The following is a 16,461-nucleotide window of genomic DNA, read 5'->3' on the forward strand; positions in this document are numbered from 1 at the left end:
TTGAAATCAAATAGTGTATTTTCCACCATCATTCTTTAAAAATTATTTTCTCTATTCTAGTTGCTTTGTCTTTCAATATAAATTATAGAAATTCGCTTGTCATTTTCTAAAAAGGGTCCCACTCTTCACATTTTGATTGGATTGCATTGCCTCTATAGAACAATTAGAACAGAATTGACAATAGTTTTGAGTCTTCCAATCCATGAACATGGTTTATCTCTATTTATATAGATCTTTAATTTATTTCATCAGTATTTTATAGTCTTTAGTATATAGATCTTGCACATACTTTGTTAGATTTATATCTAAGTATAACATAGCCCTTAGTATAACTAAGCATTTCCTGTTTTTAGTAGTGTTAAATGGAACTTTAAAATTTTTAATTTCCAATTGTTCACTATTAATATATAGAAATGTTATTTTTAAAATATATATTGACATATTTTGCAACCTTGCAAAAGTCACTTATTCTGAAAGGTTTTTTGGTAGATTCTTTGGGATTATCTCTATAGACGATTATGTCCTCTACAAATAGAGACATTGTTATTTCCTCCTTTTCAAGTCTCTGCTTTTAATTATTTTTCTTCTTTGTGATGTTGAATAGGTGTGAGAACAGACATCCTTGTCTTATTCCTGGTCTCGGGGACAGCATTCAGTTTTTCACCATTAAGGATGATGTTAACTGTCTGTAGGTGTTTTGTAGATGCCCTTTATCAAGTTGTTGAAGTTCCCTTGTATTCCTAGTTTGCTGAGTTTTTTGGTTTTGTTTTTACTCATGAATGGGTGTTGTTTTGTTGTATATCTTTTCTACATCTATTTAGGTTATTGTTTCTTCTTGAGTGAACTTTAGTAGTTTATGTCTTTTAAAGAAATTATCCCATTCATCCTAGTTGTCAAATTTTTTGGCAGAAAGTGGTTCCTAATATTTCCTTATTATCCTTTCAGTATTTCTGGGATCTATAGTGGTTTTCCCTTTCTTATTACAGATATTGGTAATTTGTGTCTTATACCTGATCATTTTGTCTAGAGATTTATCAGTTTCATCGATCTCAAAGAACCAGCATTTGGTCACTTGTTTTTTGTTTTTTTTTTTCCTGTTTCCCATTTCATTGATTTCTGTTCCTTATCATTTTTTCTTCTACTTATTTTGCGTTTAATTTGTGCTTTTCTAGTTTTTTAAGGTAGGAGCTGAGGTGACTGATTTGAAACCTTTTTCACTGTTGAAAATATGATTTAATTCAACATGGATTTATTGAGTACCTCTGTATGTGTTTTTTGAAAGGTGCTTTGGAAAATAACTGAGCTATCAAATGAGTCTCTACTCTTTTAGAAGGCTAGTTGCATTTTTGAACATGAAGTTATTTCCCTTAAATGTCACTATAAGGCTGTGTCTGGTTATATTTATAGGTTTTTAGAGTATAAAGTTCATTGTAAACTATGAAGTGGAGTTCTATAGACGTTGCTCAGACCAGGAGAATTTGGGGTGTGAGGGTTCATGTTTAGGGTGAATCATATGCAAAACTTGGTAAAATCCTAGTTTTATAGGTGAAGAACCCGAGACCAGCAAGGAATCAATGCCTCATTTATAGATCTGTGGGAAGTTTGTGGTGGGGCTGGAACTAGGACAGAAGATTCCAGTTCCCAGTGTCTTGCCAGTGCCCGGCCTGGCTCCTTGTACTGGGTTCTCTCAGTGGACAGGTGGCTGACTGTTAATTCCTGGAATAAAGAAGCAAGACAGTCTGTGATCTCAGGCAGCACATGCTGGTGGGGCAGGCAGTTGGCAGTATCGTTTGTTAACTCCAGAATACTGTGGTCAAAAGAAGGAAACAGGGAGGAGCCTGAGGAAGAGGGTCTGGGGCGGCTCCTCAGAGGAGATACAGCTGAGCTGAGCACGAAGGGCAGGTGGAGGTAATCCAAGTGGTCACGGATCCGGGAAGGACATGCCAAAGAAAGGAGATGGCGCGTCCCTGGGAAAGTGAACCAATAAAGGGGCAGACATCAACTATGTTGCCCATGGCAGCCAGAAAGAAGGAGAAAACAGTGGTTAGGAGCTATTATTAGGAATTAAATTAGACTCAAGGGGCCGGGCAGTAATATGCTCTTGCTATAACCCAGTTTATACACAGAGTATATGAATGGATTTGTTTCTTTTAATAATATTATATGAAAAGAGTATGACGTAGTGAAGGAACTCTTCATTTCTCTTTGATGGAGGTTATCTACGCCTGAACTACCGTGAGACCTTCATTGGGCACGTCATGGCTTTTCTGATGGAAAAGCAAGCACAGCGTAGGGAGCGACAGAAATGCTCCCTCGTGACCTCGTGACCGCAGTTCCTTTTGAGGCAGTGACAGTCTTGGTCGGGAGTGTTGAGGACACAGGCACTGGAGGCAGACGGGCCTGGGTTCTCACCTGAATCCTTGTCCCCCAGTAGCTATGTGACTGGAGGATTAACTTCCTCAAAGAACATCCTCGTCTGTAAAATAGAGATAAGGATGCTCGTAAGTGATTGGAAGTCATACAACCTACACAGGTGGTTTTGTCCTTGGACTACACATGGGTTTGCATTTCACCTTTTCAGTTGAAAAATTGAGCTGAATGTGAATACTTAAATCATTCATCACTTTAAAATCATGTTAGATTTTTTTCATCATACGTCCTTTTGTTATTTTGGGTGTATCTAACATTCTGACTTGAGACAGTGGTTAAACCTCATATAGATGTTTATCCTCCTTCAATCTTCTTTTCCACTCAGCGTTTGATACTTTGTGGGTTTTTTTCTCCTTTAAGGTCAAATTAATAATGATTCCCCTCTGGTGGTGGGTTTTCTGGAAAGGCAGTGGTTTCCAAACCTGGCCCTGCATCAGAATCACCTGGGGAACCTACTTAAAAAGGGGTTTTTCAGTCCCTCCCCCTGAAGGTGGAGCTCTGTGGAGTTCATTTTTATACAACTTCCCGGTTGACTCTGATGGGCAGCCAGGCTGGAGGGTCCAGGTTGAAAAGACGTGTACGGTCATCTGAGCCTGCATTGTTCTCTACCCCAGAGAATCTGGCGTTAGAATGATGAACTTGACTGGATTTAGGACTATATAATATATAATAGGGTTGGGAAGCGTTAACTTGACCTGAGAGCAGCAGTTACTAGTATTTTAGAGGCTATCACTGCAACTTTATTATTATATCAAATTTTTTAAAAACCAGGCAAATGGTCACTTTCTTTTTTTTTTGTTTGTTTTGTTTTGTTTTGTAGATCGTGAGGACCAGTCAATTCTTTGCACGTAAGTAAATGTTGAACATTCAGACTTCTTTTCGCTTCTGTTGGAAAGTAAAAGCCATTCTTTTTTTGTATGGGGGGAGGGGGAAGGGAGAGCCGTCAAGAGTTGGATGGAAACCTTGCAGTTGTTGTTTCAAGACTACAATATATAAGTTGCTTAAATTTGGTTTTACTCTTTGGTTGTCGAACTGGGCTTTTCACACATTTCATAACGTTAATCTGTGAAACTTACATCTTTCGTTTGTTTGTCCAAGTGTTGACCTCTTGGACATTTGGGGAATTTACCCGTACCACCCAGGAAGCATTAATATCATGCGCCTGTGTGCTGTGTGTGAAGTGCTGGAGAGTCAGGATTGAAGAGAACCCATGGCAGGAAGCGGTCAGATTCAAATGTTAGGAAGGTCACGCTGGCTACGGCGGGGACGAGGCACGGGGAAGCGTGAGCACGCGAAGACCAGGTGGGAGGCTGTTGAGTTAGCTCCGCGAGGGATGGAAGTGACTTCAGGTGGAGAGGTGGTCGTGGAGCCAGAGGAAAGTGGGTGGATCTCGGGTGGAGTTTAGTTTAGGAGACAGGCGCAGCGGGACTCGGTGATTCACACGCCCAAGAAAGGGGAGCTCAGAGAGGCTGGCGTTGTGCCAGGTTCAGGATGTAAGGAGTTCGGTGGAGGAACAGGTTCGGGGTGGAAGGCAAGGAGTTTGGTGGAGGACAGACTTTGAGGTGACTGTGGCTCTCCAGAGAGGAGCTGTCACTCGGCCGCTGGCCCCGTGAACGTGGAGTCAGAGCTGTGCCCGGAATGCAGAGCCGGCGGCCTGGGTGACGGCAGCCACGCGGTGAGTGAGGGCACCTCAGAGTGTGGGATCCCCGGGAGGGGCGACCTTCAAGGGTGGGGGAAGGGGGTGAGACGCCGCAGAGACGCCCAAGCCGTGGGCCACGGAATGGGTCAGCACGTCAGACGCCCTTGAGATTGAGTGAAATGTACAGAACCACGGGCGTGGGATTTAGCGCTAGAGCAGGCGGCTGGCGGTGGTCGACTGAGGGGCACTGGGGGTGGGGAGGGAGGTCAAAGCCAGATGGCAGTTGAAGAATGACGTGTGTGTGTGTGTGTGTGTGTGTGTGTGTGTGTGTGAAAAAGTTTAAAAAGGAATCAAAAAGCCAAGTGTAGGCCTGCTACTTCCACAGGACTTGAGAAAGTGAAAATTGCAGCAGTGGATTAGTGGTGAGAAATCGACTTTTGTTGTTTTTGATGGTGTGTTTAATGTGGGAGAGGTTAAATGCTGTGGAGGGAGATAGGGGCAGGGCAGAGAGAGCTGAGGGGCGCGGAGGGCACGGGGTGGGTGTTGGGCCGGGACCTGGGGGCACGCGAGGCCTCTAGAGTGACGGGGAGGCTGGGAGTTGAGAAAGTTCCCATCTCGTGGCTTCTCTCCTTCCCGTGAAGAGAAACTTTGGTGTTAATAGGATGGGGGAGGGGAGAAGCAGAAACAGCTGACACTAGTCTCCCTGTTGTGTAAATTTTCTTCCAGCATTGTTTAGCCTCTGAGTTATACAAATCAATATAAATTTATTTATTTTTTAAATTATTTTATTTATTTTTGGCTGCGTTGGGTCTTCGTTGCTGCGCGTGGGCTTTCTCTAGTTGTGGCGAGCCGGGGCTACTCTTCGTTGCGGTGCGCGGGCTTCTCATTGCGGTGGCTTCTCTTGTTGGGGAGCATGGGCTCTAGGTGTGCAGGCTCAGTAGTTGTGGAGCACGACCTTAGTTGCTCCGCGACATGCAGGATCTTCCTGGACCAGGGCACGAACCCGTGTCCCCTGCATTGGCAGGTGGATTCTTAACCACTGCCACCAGGGAAGCCCCTGAATTAGTTTTTCTTAAACACAAACCACCCCGACACTTAATGACTTAAAGCAGTTTTCTTAGCCGTTGGGTTGGGCTCAGCTGGGCCTTTGTGCTGAGCAGCGCCAGGCTGAGCTGTCTCACCTGGGACGGGGGGTGGGGAAGGGGGGAGTTGCTGGCTGGCTGGCTGGCTGGGGTGCCTTGGTTGTAGGTCCTTTAATTCTCCAGCAGGCCAGCCCTGGTTTTAACATGGTGACAGGTGCCAAGAGCAGCAGGAGAGTGAGCTCCAGTGCATAAGGGCTGTGCACACTTGCTGCCGCCCCATTCCCAAGCCAGATGTGTGGCCAAGGCCAAGGTCAGTGTGTGAAACACTAGCCAAGGGGGTAGGTACAGCAGGATGTGAAACAGTTGGGGTGTTGCTGTGGACCGTCCACCACAAGGGTGTTGGAATGGAACCAGATTCAATCCAACCAAAGCTGGGACGGTTTTTGTAAGTGGGTGCAGATGTGGGGTCACTGAAATGAGAGAACTGAGGACATTGGCCAGAGAAACTGTCACGATGGACCCTGCCTGGGATATGGGCAAACGAGGGGGGATTGATAGGGAGGAAGGAGTGGGGTCAGAGAACTAGAGGACAGGTCCCCCTGGGGACACCGGGGCAGAAGGAGCAGGGAGAGTGGGTGGTGTGGCCGCAGGTGATAAGCTGGGAGCACCTCAGTGCGGCCACAGGAGTGGGCAGCTGAAGCAGAGCGGGAGCGGGAGGTCATTGGGGGTGAAGGTCATCGGGGGTGAAGGTCATCGGGGTTGAAGATATCAAGGAGCCAAGGGGCCTGAGTTGGGGGTGTGTCACTCACATGAGGAGAGGAGAGGCTTCACCACACACACACACACACACACACACACACACACACGTGATAGTGTGAGGATGGTGGCCTCCGGTAAACCCTTCAAAAAGCTAAACTATTTCACTTAGAGGAATGTCCTTTATTCTAAGATAAGACCCTTTCCTGTTTTTTTTTTTTTTTTTTGGAATAAAAAGTGCTTTCTTTTTTGAAATGGGATTGGAGGTTTTTGTTTGTTTTTAATGATCTTACTAGACAAAAATCCAAGTGTCAGAACAACCATTATGGCTGTACGTGACCTCAGAGAGGCGGGGGGCGAGGGGTAGAGGCTTTATAACAAGAGGGTCTGGAAGCGACATGAGGGAGAGTGAGAAGGTTGCCCCTGACTTTCTCCCTGATCGTGTACGTGTGCAGGTGTGTGATGTGGAGCAAGGCCAGCGGAGGAGGGAGTGTTCCGTGAGGACACTGAGAACGTGGGTGACTTTGCACACTGTGGAATGAGGGGCCCAGAGAGTACAGAGGAAAAGAGGGGGGCGGGAGTAGGAAATAATGGGGTTTGGGATCAGGAGAAAGAAAGCACAACATGAGAGCAGAGGAAGGACATTTGAGGCAGTGACCAAGGCTGGCAGGGGTGTGAGTCTCAAGGCTCCCCTGCAGAGCTCATCTCTGGGCCCTGGTGCATTGGGGAAGGGGTTGGGGGGGGGGGACCTGGGCCTTTGGGAGGCAGCAGCCTTGGCTGGTCCTTACTGGCTTCTAGGGGATTTCTAGCTCAGGTGGGCAGCCATGCAGCCAGGTGAGTTTCTAGACCCTCATCCTTGTCACAATCCCTCAGGACTTTAAAGAATCAGTGAACCTTCAGGCATAGGGGACAGCGGGTGAGAAATGGTGTCAGGCAATTCCACGTAATTTGGTCTTACGTGGAGCACAGGGTGTGAAGTAGGGAATAAATGCTAGTTTAAACTCAACATGCCTAAAAATTAACCTTTACTCCTACACAGACAAGATGTAGGAATATCCTCTCAATATCCTTCTTTCCAGCATCAACGCCGTGTGTTTCCAGACTCAAGGTTTAAATCTTGCCCTGTGTTTGGACTCCCCGCTCTCTTTCATATCCCTATTTCTGGTCGTCACCTCGTTTCATATTTCTCCTGTCTTGTCCTAGCCCTGCCCAGCACCTACTATCTGGCCCATCTTGGTGGATCCTGGCTGATTTCCTTGCCTTTTAGCCTCTTTCTCCCTCCAGGGAGGAAATATGCCCATCGATACAGCCAGTTGCAGCCCACACTGATTTCCCCTCATCAGGCCCTTTTTTTTTTTTTTATAGACGGCAATTCATTACCTATTTAGGTTGTGTGGGTCTTGTTTTATAACTAGACAGTAAGGTAGAAACTGTGACTTACCTTCATTGCTTTTTAATTATCCCCTGAGAACCTGGCACACTGAACATACTTAGGAAATGGATAAAAATGCAAACAGAAGAATGAGTCTCTTAATTAAGTAGGAATCAAAGAAACAGGCTTAAGTACAGATTAGGAAGTTTAGAAACTAGTGAATACTGTATGTGTCTCCAAAGGGTAAAACCTTTCTGATAGCATTTTATAAAGGCATTTTATTTGGAAACTTCAAACCTATACAAAAATAGAATAGTTGGTGACCCCCATATACCCATCCCCTACTTCAGTGATTTTTTAATTTTTACATTTTCTTTACTTCATTTTTTTTCCTTTAACCTTTGCTTATGCATTTCCCCAAGTTTTTATTTTAAAAAATTCAAACCTGAATTTTACTGAAAAGTTGAAAGAATGGTACTTTAAGTACCCGTATACCCTTCACTTAAATGTCAGTTCTCTTTGTACACACACAGCACTTTTTTTTTTTTTTAAACATTTGCAAGTTGGCAGGCATTCCGACACTTTACCCCTAGGTACACAGCAGGCGTTTCCTAAGAGCAAGGCATTCCCACATAACCACAGACCGTTGTCACACTTGAGAAGATTGACGATGATTCAGTAATGTCATCTCATGTACAATCCATATTCGAATTTCTATAACAGTCCTCAACATGTTTCTAATAACTTTTAAATCCTGTCAGGCTCTCACACTTTGCATTCCTTACATCTCTTCATTTTAATTCTATATTCTAGAATAGTCTGTTCACTTTTTTGCTTTACTTACTTATTTATTCAATTCCATTGGCTGTATTCTTCCCCAAAGTCAGTTATTTAGAACGTGATCTGCAAATGTCTTTTTAAAACTGTTTCAAAGCACTTCTGACCCTGACTTCCTGGGCATGCTGCTCTACGTGGGCCTGCTGGGCAGACACCAGCCACAAGCTCTGAGGTTCCCAGGCCACCTGTACTTCTGACTAAATAAATAGCTACACGTTTGGGGGTTGCCACTACCCGCTCAGATTCGATACTTTGCTAGAATGACAAGTCAGAGGCAGGCAAAAGAAGAGACACAGAGGCTGAGGTCTGGGGATTCCCAAAGGCACAGCTGCCATGTACTCTGGTCACTTCCCTTCCAAGTGCATCAGTGTGTATTACCAACCAAGAAGCTTTTCTAAGCTTCAAAGTCCAGAGTTTTTATCGGGCTTCATTATGTAGGCGTGATTGATTGAATCAGTATCCACTCCCAAGAGGTGAGGCTCATGTCACATGGTTTAAAACCCAAACCTCTAATCACCCGTTTGGGCTCTCAGCTTGGCCAGCCCCCATCCTGGAGCTGTTGAACTGCCCACCGTGAATAACAAAGACATTCCAGGTACTTAGAGGCTCCCTCCCAGGAATCAGGAACAAACACCAGCAATTCTTTATTATACAGCACCGGTTAATATAAAGTCGCCACAAGAATCTAGTCACTGAAGCTCCGTGAAATGAGCGTCATAAGTGAGCGAGAGAGGAATAGAACTTGTGTGCCACCTGTCTGCAGTGTCACAGTAGCAGTGAGCCCGCATGCAATGCGCAGGGGACCAGGTGCAGGACATGGACCTCTCCTCTCTGGGTGGTTTGGGAGCTTGGGTGACCATTTCGGTTAAGGACTGTTTGGAATGTCTGGAAGCAGGAAACTCTTGGGGGAGGGGATGACTGCTGTTGTGACAGAACCAAAGGTTAGTGGGCACTGATTTACTCATGTCACCAAAAGTGCCCATTACAGGCATGCAGTTAGATGGTCATTGTCATTTTAGACTGACATTTGCATCCATGGGTAGGCTTGGATTTATGAGGTAAGTCTCCTAGCAGCTGGTTATCTCTCTGTGGACACAAAGTAGCAGTCATCAAGTACCATGTTTGTTTTCTTTTCTTTCTTTTTTTTAAAATTGAATTTTCTGAACATTTTATTATAAATATTTTCAAACGTAAAGCAAAGTTGAAAGAATTTTGCAGTCAGGACCCATATATCTACCACCTAGATTCTACCATTAATATTTTACTATACTTGCTTTATTTTATATATATATATATATATATATATATTTTTTTTTTTTTTTTTTTTTTTTTTTTTTTTGCGGTACGTGGGCCTCTCACTGTTGTGGCCTCTCCCATTGCGGAGCACGGGCTCCGGACGCGCAGGCTCAGCGGCCATGGCTCACGGGCCCAGCTGCTCCGTGGCATGTGGGATCGTCCCGGACGGGGGCACGAACCCGTGTCCCCTGCATCGGCAGGCAGACTCTCAACCACTGCGCCACCAGGGAAGCCTCCGCTTTATTATATATTGATCTGTTCATTGCTCTATCCATCTATCAATCCATTTTATTGTTTGTGTTGGGAGGAAAACTTTTCCAGGTTGGGTCCTGTTGTTGGGTGTCTGCAAATTGACAACAGACAAACACGAGGAAAGACGAGGGTGTATTCGCGCATGCGTGTGGGAGTGCTCAGTGATGAGTAACTTGATGAAAAACAGAAATAAAAGGCTTAAATACTAAATTTAATAAAAGGAGGAGTGCTGTAGGAGGCTTAGGCCTTCTGGGGGAAAGTATGGAGGGTTCTATCAGGCTTTATGATGCCAGTGGACAGCTGAATTTGCACTTCCTGGTGCTAAGGGTCAGACTTCTTCTCCCAATCCGGAAACTCCCTGGGATGGGGGTCCCGTGGCAGCTGTATTTTCAGGAGGCTCTGCTTAAGGTGAGATGGCATTCCTTTCTGTGGCCGCTGATTGTTCAGATAGTTTTCAGTTTAAACTGAAAACCACTTTGATGGGCTGTTAATCCCTTCATCTGATGCATTTGTAAACGTCAGCACACTTCCCCCTAAATACTTCATACATAACGTTAACTAAAGTCCAATATTTACATCTTTATCTTTTGAGATAAAATTTACATATAATGAAATGCACAGATCTGAAGTATATAAGTGCTGAGTTATTTGTGTAACGTAAACCCCTATCAAGGTAGAGAACATTGCCTTTATGATCACCCCAGAAAGTTTCCTCCTGTATCCAGCCAATTCCTACCCTCACTTCTTTTAGCCTCACCATATTTTAATTCTTAGTAATTCTATAATAATCTACCGGTTATGATATTTAATCACAAATAGCTTTTCATGCTTATATCTATTACAAGCTACATTGTGACTTGAGAAATATGAAAATGTTAAACAAGGTATCCCAGACTTAAGAAAATATGATATGTTCCCTGGTGCCTTTGAGGATCCACCAAATAAAGAACTCTAGGAGTATGTAACCTGGGTCTTCTTTCCCCCCCGCCCCCGCCGCGGTACACGGGCCTCTCACTGTTGCGGCCTCTCCTGTTGCGGAGCGCAGGCTCAGCGGCCATGGCTCACGGGCCCAGCCGCTCCGCAGCATGTGGGATCTTCCCGGACCGGGGCACGAACCCGTGTCCCCTGCATCGGCAGGCGGACTCTCAACCACTGCACCACCAGGGAAGCCCAGGTCTTCTTAAGTTTAGTACACAGCTGAGCTAATTAAGATTTCTGTATGAGAATAACTAGTCAGTTTTATTTAGTAGTTATTTTATATTAAGTACCTATGTTTGCAAAGGTATCACAAAGAGAAAATACATTTGGAAGCACCATTTTTTAAAAAAACCAGTACTTAAGTAGTTTGACAGCTCCTATTTAAGCTCTACTTTTTTAGTCATTTACTCTCTAATTTACTTTTCCCCCAAAAGGATGAACTTGTAAATTACCCAATGGCCTCATCTGCGTACAGCTCCCCAACTAGCCTTTACTTCTGCAGACTCAGGCCAGGCAGTGTGAGCTCTCCCACTTATGACCAAGCAGGTGGCTTGGATCCTTTATTCTAGTATCCCGGCAAGGACTTCCTTGATCATGGGAGAGCACCCAATGTAATTGGAAGTGAAATCCTGTTAAGAGTGTAATCCTTATGTTGACTTCCCTTCTCATTATAATTAAAATTCACAGTCACCCTTGGTGAAGAAGTTACTCTGTTCTCTAAGCCCCCTTTTAAAGAATACTCTGCTTACATTTTATGACTCTAACTGCTGGTTAACTCTAGTTTTTCTCCTTTTAAGTGTGTTTGTATATAATGTAACAATTGTATTATAAAACAATGGTTGCTTCATATCAGTCTTCTATCAGGATGTGACAGTAGATTTGTTGTTGTTGTTAAGGAATTTTATGTCCTATACAAACATTACATTAAGTGGTAATGATAAGCCATCCTGGATTTCAAACAGTTAGTTGATTCTTGCTATAAGTAACATACCTGAAAAGTTTTAAGTTACCCAAATCGATAGAATTGATTAAATAGCTAAGGCAACCTTGAAAAAGACCCCATAAATGTGGTCATCTGATCTTGACAAAGGATCAAAGGCAATACAATGGAGCAAAGATTGTCTCTTTAACAAACGGAACAACTGGACATCCACATGCAAAAAGAAAAAAAAGAATCTAGACACAGATCTTATACCCTTCACAAAAATGAACTCAAAATGGATCAGAGACCTAAGTGTAAAATGAAAAACCATAAAACTTCTAGAAGATAACATAAGAGAAAACCCAGATGACCTTGGGTGTGGTAATGCCTTTTGTGGTACAAAACCAAAGACATCTATGAAAGAAATAATTGATAAGCTAGACTTCATTAAAATTAAAAACTTCTGCTCTGCAAAAGACAATGTCAAGAGATCAAGAAGATACGCCAGACACGACTGGTAAAGGACTGTTATCCAAAATATGCAGAGAACTCTTAAAAGACTCAACTGTAGGAAAACAACCCAATTAAAGAATGGTCCCAAGACCTTAGCAGACACCAAAGAAGATACACAGATGGCAAAGGAGCACCTGAAAAGATGTTCCACATCATGTCACCACTACACACCTGCTAGACTGGCCAAAATCTGGAACACTGTCAGCATCGAATGCTGCTGAAGATGTGAAGCAACAGGAACCCTCACTAGCTGCTGGTGGGAATGCAGAATGGCGCAGCCACTTTTGAAGACAGGTTGGCGGTTTCTTACAAAACTAAACGTACTCTTACGATACGATCCAGCAATCAGGCAGCTTGGTATTTTCCCAAAGGATTAAAAACTTATATCCACACCAAAACCTGCACTTGAAAGTTTATAGCAGCTTTGTTCGTAATTGTCAAAACTCGGAAGCAACCAGGATGTCCTTCAGTAGGTAAATGGATAAATAAACTGTGGTACATCCAGACAACGGAGTATTATTCAGTGCTAAAAAGAAATGAGCTATCAAGCTATGAAAAGACATGGAGGAGCCCTAAGTGCACATCACTAAGTGAAAGAAGCCAATCTGAGAAGGCTACATACCGTATGAGTCCAGCTAGATGACATTCTGGAAAAGGCAAAACCATGAAGATAGTAAGCATCAATAGATCGGTGATTGCCAGGGGAGTGGGGGGCGGAGGGGAGTTGAATAGGCAGAGCACAGAGGATTTTTAGGGAAGTGAAAATATTCTGTGTGATACTGTAATAGTAGATACAAGGCATTATACACTTGTCCAGACCCCACAGAACACCCAGGGTGAACCCTAATGTAAACTATGAACTTAGGGCTCATCCTACGTAAAAAAATGTACCACTCTGGTGACCGATGTTGATCACAGAGGAGGCTGTGTGCGGGGGTGCAGGGGTTACAAGGGAACTCTCTGTACCTTCCTCTCGATCGTGCTGTAAACCTAAAATTGCTCTTAAAAAAATAGTCTTAAAAAAAATAGTGAAGGCAACAAAAAGTGTGTTGTAGTTAGAAAACCATTGTGTTGTTGGATAGGTTTTTTTGTTTTGTTTTTTTTGGGTTTGTCCCAGCTCTACCATGACCCTAGGTCAGACAGTGAGCTTCTCTAGACCTCAGTTTGCTTTTCTAATGACTCTTTGCTTTATGTGTCCTCAAGTCTTAAAACGTGGGGGGTTTTAGATCACTGTGGCTGCATCTCAGTGATAGGTATATTATGGGGAACGAGTATGCAAATCAACTTGTAAACAGAAGTCTAAAATGTTCCAGGCAAATGTGGCAGAAAAAGGAACGAACATCTTTGCAAATGTTATCTCCATGGGTCTTTGCAATACCCCTGTTATCTCCATTCACATACCACGGCTGACACTAGCTGATTAGTGTTTAGTAGAAGACTTGAACCCAAGTCTGTCTCGATCTTCCTAGTAAGCTGCTTTCTAATAGAACGGAGTTTTGAAACTGTAGGAAGTCACTGAGTAGTGCTATATATGTATATGTATATTTATATGTTTATGTAAAATATGTATTTTTCTAATTGAGGTTATCTAAAGCAAGAACTTCAGGCAAAGAGTGTTTTTGAAGCTAGACTGAATTTGCTGTTCCAAATATCCAGAGAGAATAAGAACAAAACCAATTAAGATCTGGGAAAGGAGGGTTCTCTTTGGGGAAATACCCACAGTCCAGAAGGGATTCGGAGAAAGATCTCGGAACTGATCATGCGTTAACCGTCTGCATCAGTGCTTCTCACCACTGTGGTTTTTTATGTTATTGTTTGGATCGCACATTGCTTTGAGAAGCCAGTGAAAGCCACAGATCTCTGTAGAAAACACAAACCCCTTCAGGTTAGAAACTCCTGATCTTTTACATCCTGTATGTGCTGCAACAGACCACAGGGCACCCCACCCAGCAGGCTGCTTGCTCTGTTCTCCCGTTAACCTTGCACTTGTGCCCCAGAGACCAGCAATGAAACAAGCAGTCCTTTACAGTATAGAACTACTGCATTGGTAGATCTTGTCTCGTTGGTGGAAATGAGGTCAGATTCCCTTTGTCTTCACTCGTTGAGGGCTTGGCCTGTTGTTACCTTTGAGGATTCTCCTAATTTTCTTCAAGAGGAGTCTGCTGAGCTTTCTTTGTGGTTCCCTTGACCGTTTACTTTTTTAAAAATATATATTTATTTATTTTTGGCTGTGTTGGGTCTTCGTTGCTGCGCGGGGGCTTTCTCTAGTTGCAGTGAGCAGGCGCTACTCTTCGTTGCGGCGCGCGGGCTTCTCATTGCGGTGGCTTCTCTTGTTGCAGAGCACGGGCTCTAGGTGCGTGGGCTTCGGTCGTTGTGGTGCACGGGCTTAGTTGCTCCGCAGCCTGTGGGATCTTCCTGGACCAGGGATCGAACCCGTGTCCCCTGCATTGGCAGGCGGATTCTTAACCACTGCGCCCCCAGGGGAGCTCTGCCCATTTACTTTTGTTCAAGCTGCTTTATTTCCCCCTTTTCCATCTGGGACAGATGTGCCGTTTCCCCTTAAAAAAACTTTTCTAAGAATTATATTCCTTTGATCCTGCCACGTCTTTCATAGTCAAATCAGAGGTTATCACCTTTTTACTTCTGTCAATTTCTTTATCATCACTGTTGACCATTGTCATAGTTGTTACCACTACTGACATTTATGGAGAAACTTCTGGCTGGGTGCCATGCTGTGCTGTTTACATGCATTATCTCAGTCCTTTGAAGTAACCGGATCTCATTTTAAAGGAGTATAAACTGAGGCTCAGAGAGCCCAGTAACTTGCCCAAAGCCCCATAAGCTAGGAAGTGGTAGATGGGATTTGAATCTAAGTAGGTCACCAGGACACCATGGCCCACTTCTTAACCACTTTACTAACACTATAGAGAGTTTAGTAATTCAAATTCCCTCCTATGTGGTGGGTGAACAGCTGAGTGGACAATAATGGGTAATGTTTACTGACTACTAATTATAAGCTTTAGATGGACTGTATCTTTTTCCTTCACAATAACCTTACGTGTCAGAAGCTATTATCCCCATTTTGAGGTGAGAGTATAAAGCTGTCTCCCCTCTTGGGACCTCAACCGTAAGGTATTGGAATACATCTGTCTTTGAAGCAATATTTTCTATTAGCCAGAGGTACCTTAGACCTGAAATATGGAAAATGTAGCAGAGTTCGTAGGTGGTTGTCAAGTACAGCCAAGTAAGTGTGACAGATGGGGGCAAAAAATGCTTCCAGGACACACTGAAGCATGTCCAGTTGAGAGGGGTTAGCTGAGAAACCTCAGAGGCGAACCACGCTGACGGGTACCAATCACAGCTGTTTTCAAGACAAGTCATCCCCAGGCTCTATGAGGCTCATTTCTTAATATAATGAAAAATTATGTTCGAAACCAACAGCCAACATCATGCTTAGCTTGAAACACTAGGCATTTTGAATAAAGTTAAGAACAAAACAAAGAAAACGGACATCATAGCTCTTACCAAATGACACATGAATAAAATCCAGATTCTTTCCCATGACTCCAGGGTACATCACATCCACCCCTTCCCACCTCGGCAGGAGGTACTGCCACTGTCTGTCTTGCTAGTTATTTATCTAAATCCTGCACTCCGGCCACCAGTTAGCGGGCCTCTCACCGCTGTGGCCCCTCCCGTTGCAGAGCAACAGGCTCCCGACGCGCAGGCTCAGCGGCCATGGCTCACGGGCCCAGCCGCTCCGCGGCATGTGGGATCTTCCCGGACCGGGGCACGAACCTGCGTCCCCTGCACCGGCAGGCGGACTCCCAACCACTGCGCCACCAGGGAAGCCCTATACCGAGCTTTTTTCTGTTTTGAGGCCTTTGCATTTGTCTTCCCATCCCCCTGGATGCTCTGCCCCAGGCCCTCTCTTGCCTGGTCCTGCTCACCTTTCAGGAGGCTCCTTCCCGCCATGGTATCTCCAGGGAGTTGTCCTTTGCTTTTCTGCCTTTTCCCTTTCAGCCGCCTCCTTGTTCCCTTCGTCGCCTCCCTCACATGTAATTATCCCATTTGTTTTTCTTGTTTACTTTAAGTCTCTGCTGACCTTGAGCTGCACAAGGACCCTGTCCACAGCTCTATCTAGCACTTAAAAGGATGCCTGACACATAGAAGATGATTTGCAAATATGTGTTGAATAAATGAATGAACGAAGATCATTATCTATGTACCAACGGTAGCCAGGTAGAAAATGTAATGGTGGTGAAATTAATAACAGGAACAAAAAATTATCAAATAGAGCTTAGAAATAAATTTGTGTAGGATGTATATTCATTTATTTAACAGATTTCAGCAAGTACCTGCTATGCTAGGCACTGTGACTTAA

General features: G+C 44.1%; 1 protein-coding gene across 4 annotated transcripts in view; it reads left to right on the forward strand.

The window, feature by feature from the left end:
* Positions 1-16,461, forward strand: part of MYH10 (myosin heavy chain 10) — a 153,151-nt gene that overhangs the window by 50,080 nt on the left and 86,610 nt on the right. For all 4 annotated transcript variants that reach the window (XM_079906023.1, XM_079906021.1, XM_079906022.1 and 1 more), the window contains one exon: positions 3,251-3,278. In XM_079906023.1, the coding sequence (XP_079762149.1) occupies positions 3,251-3,278 (28 nt within the window). The remainder of the gene's footprint in view (positions 1-3,250; positions 3,279-16,461) is intronic.

This window comes from Stenella coeruleoalba, assembly GCF_951394435.1.
Source record: "Stenella coeruleoalba genome assembly, chromosome: 19".
Lineage (NCBI taxonomy): Eukaryota > Metazoa > Chordata > Mammalia > Artiodactyla > Delphinidae > Stenella > Stenella coeruleoalba.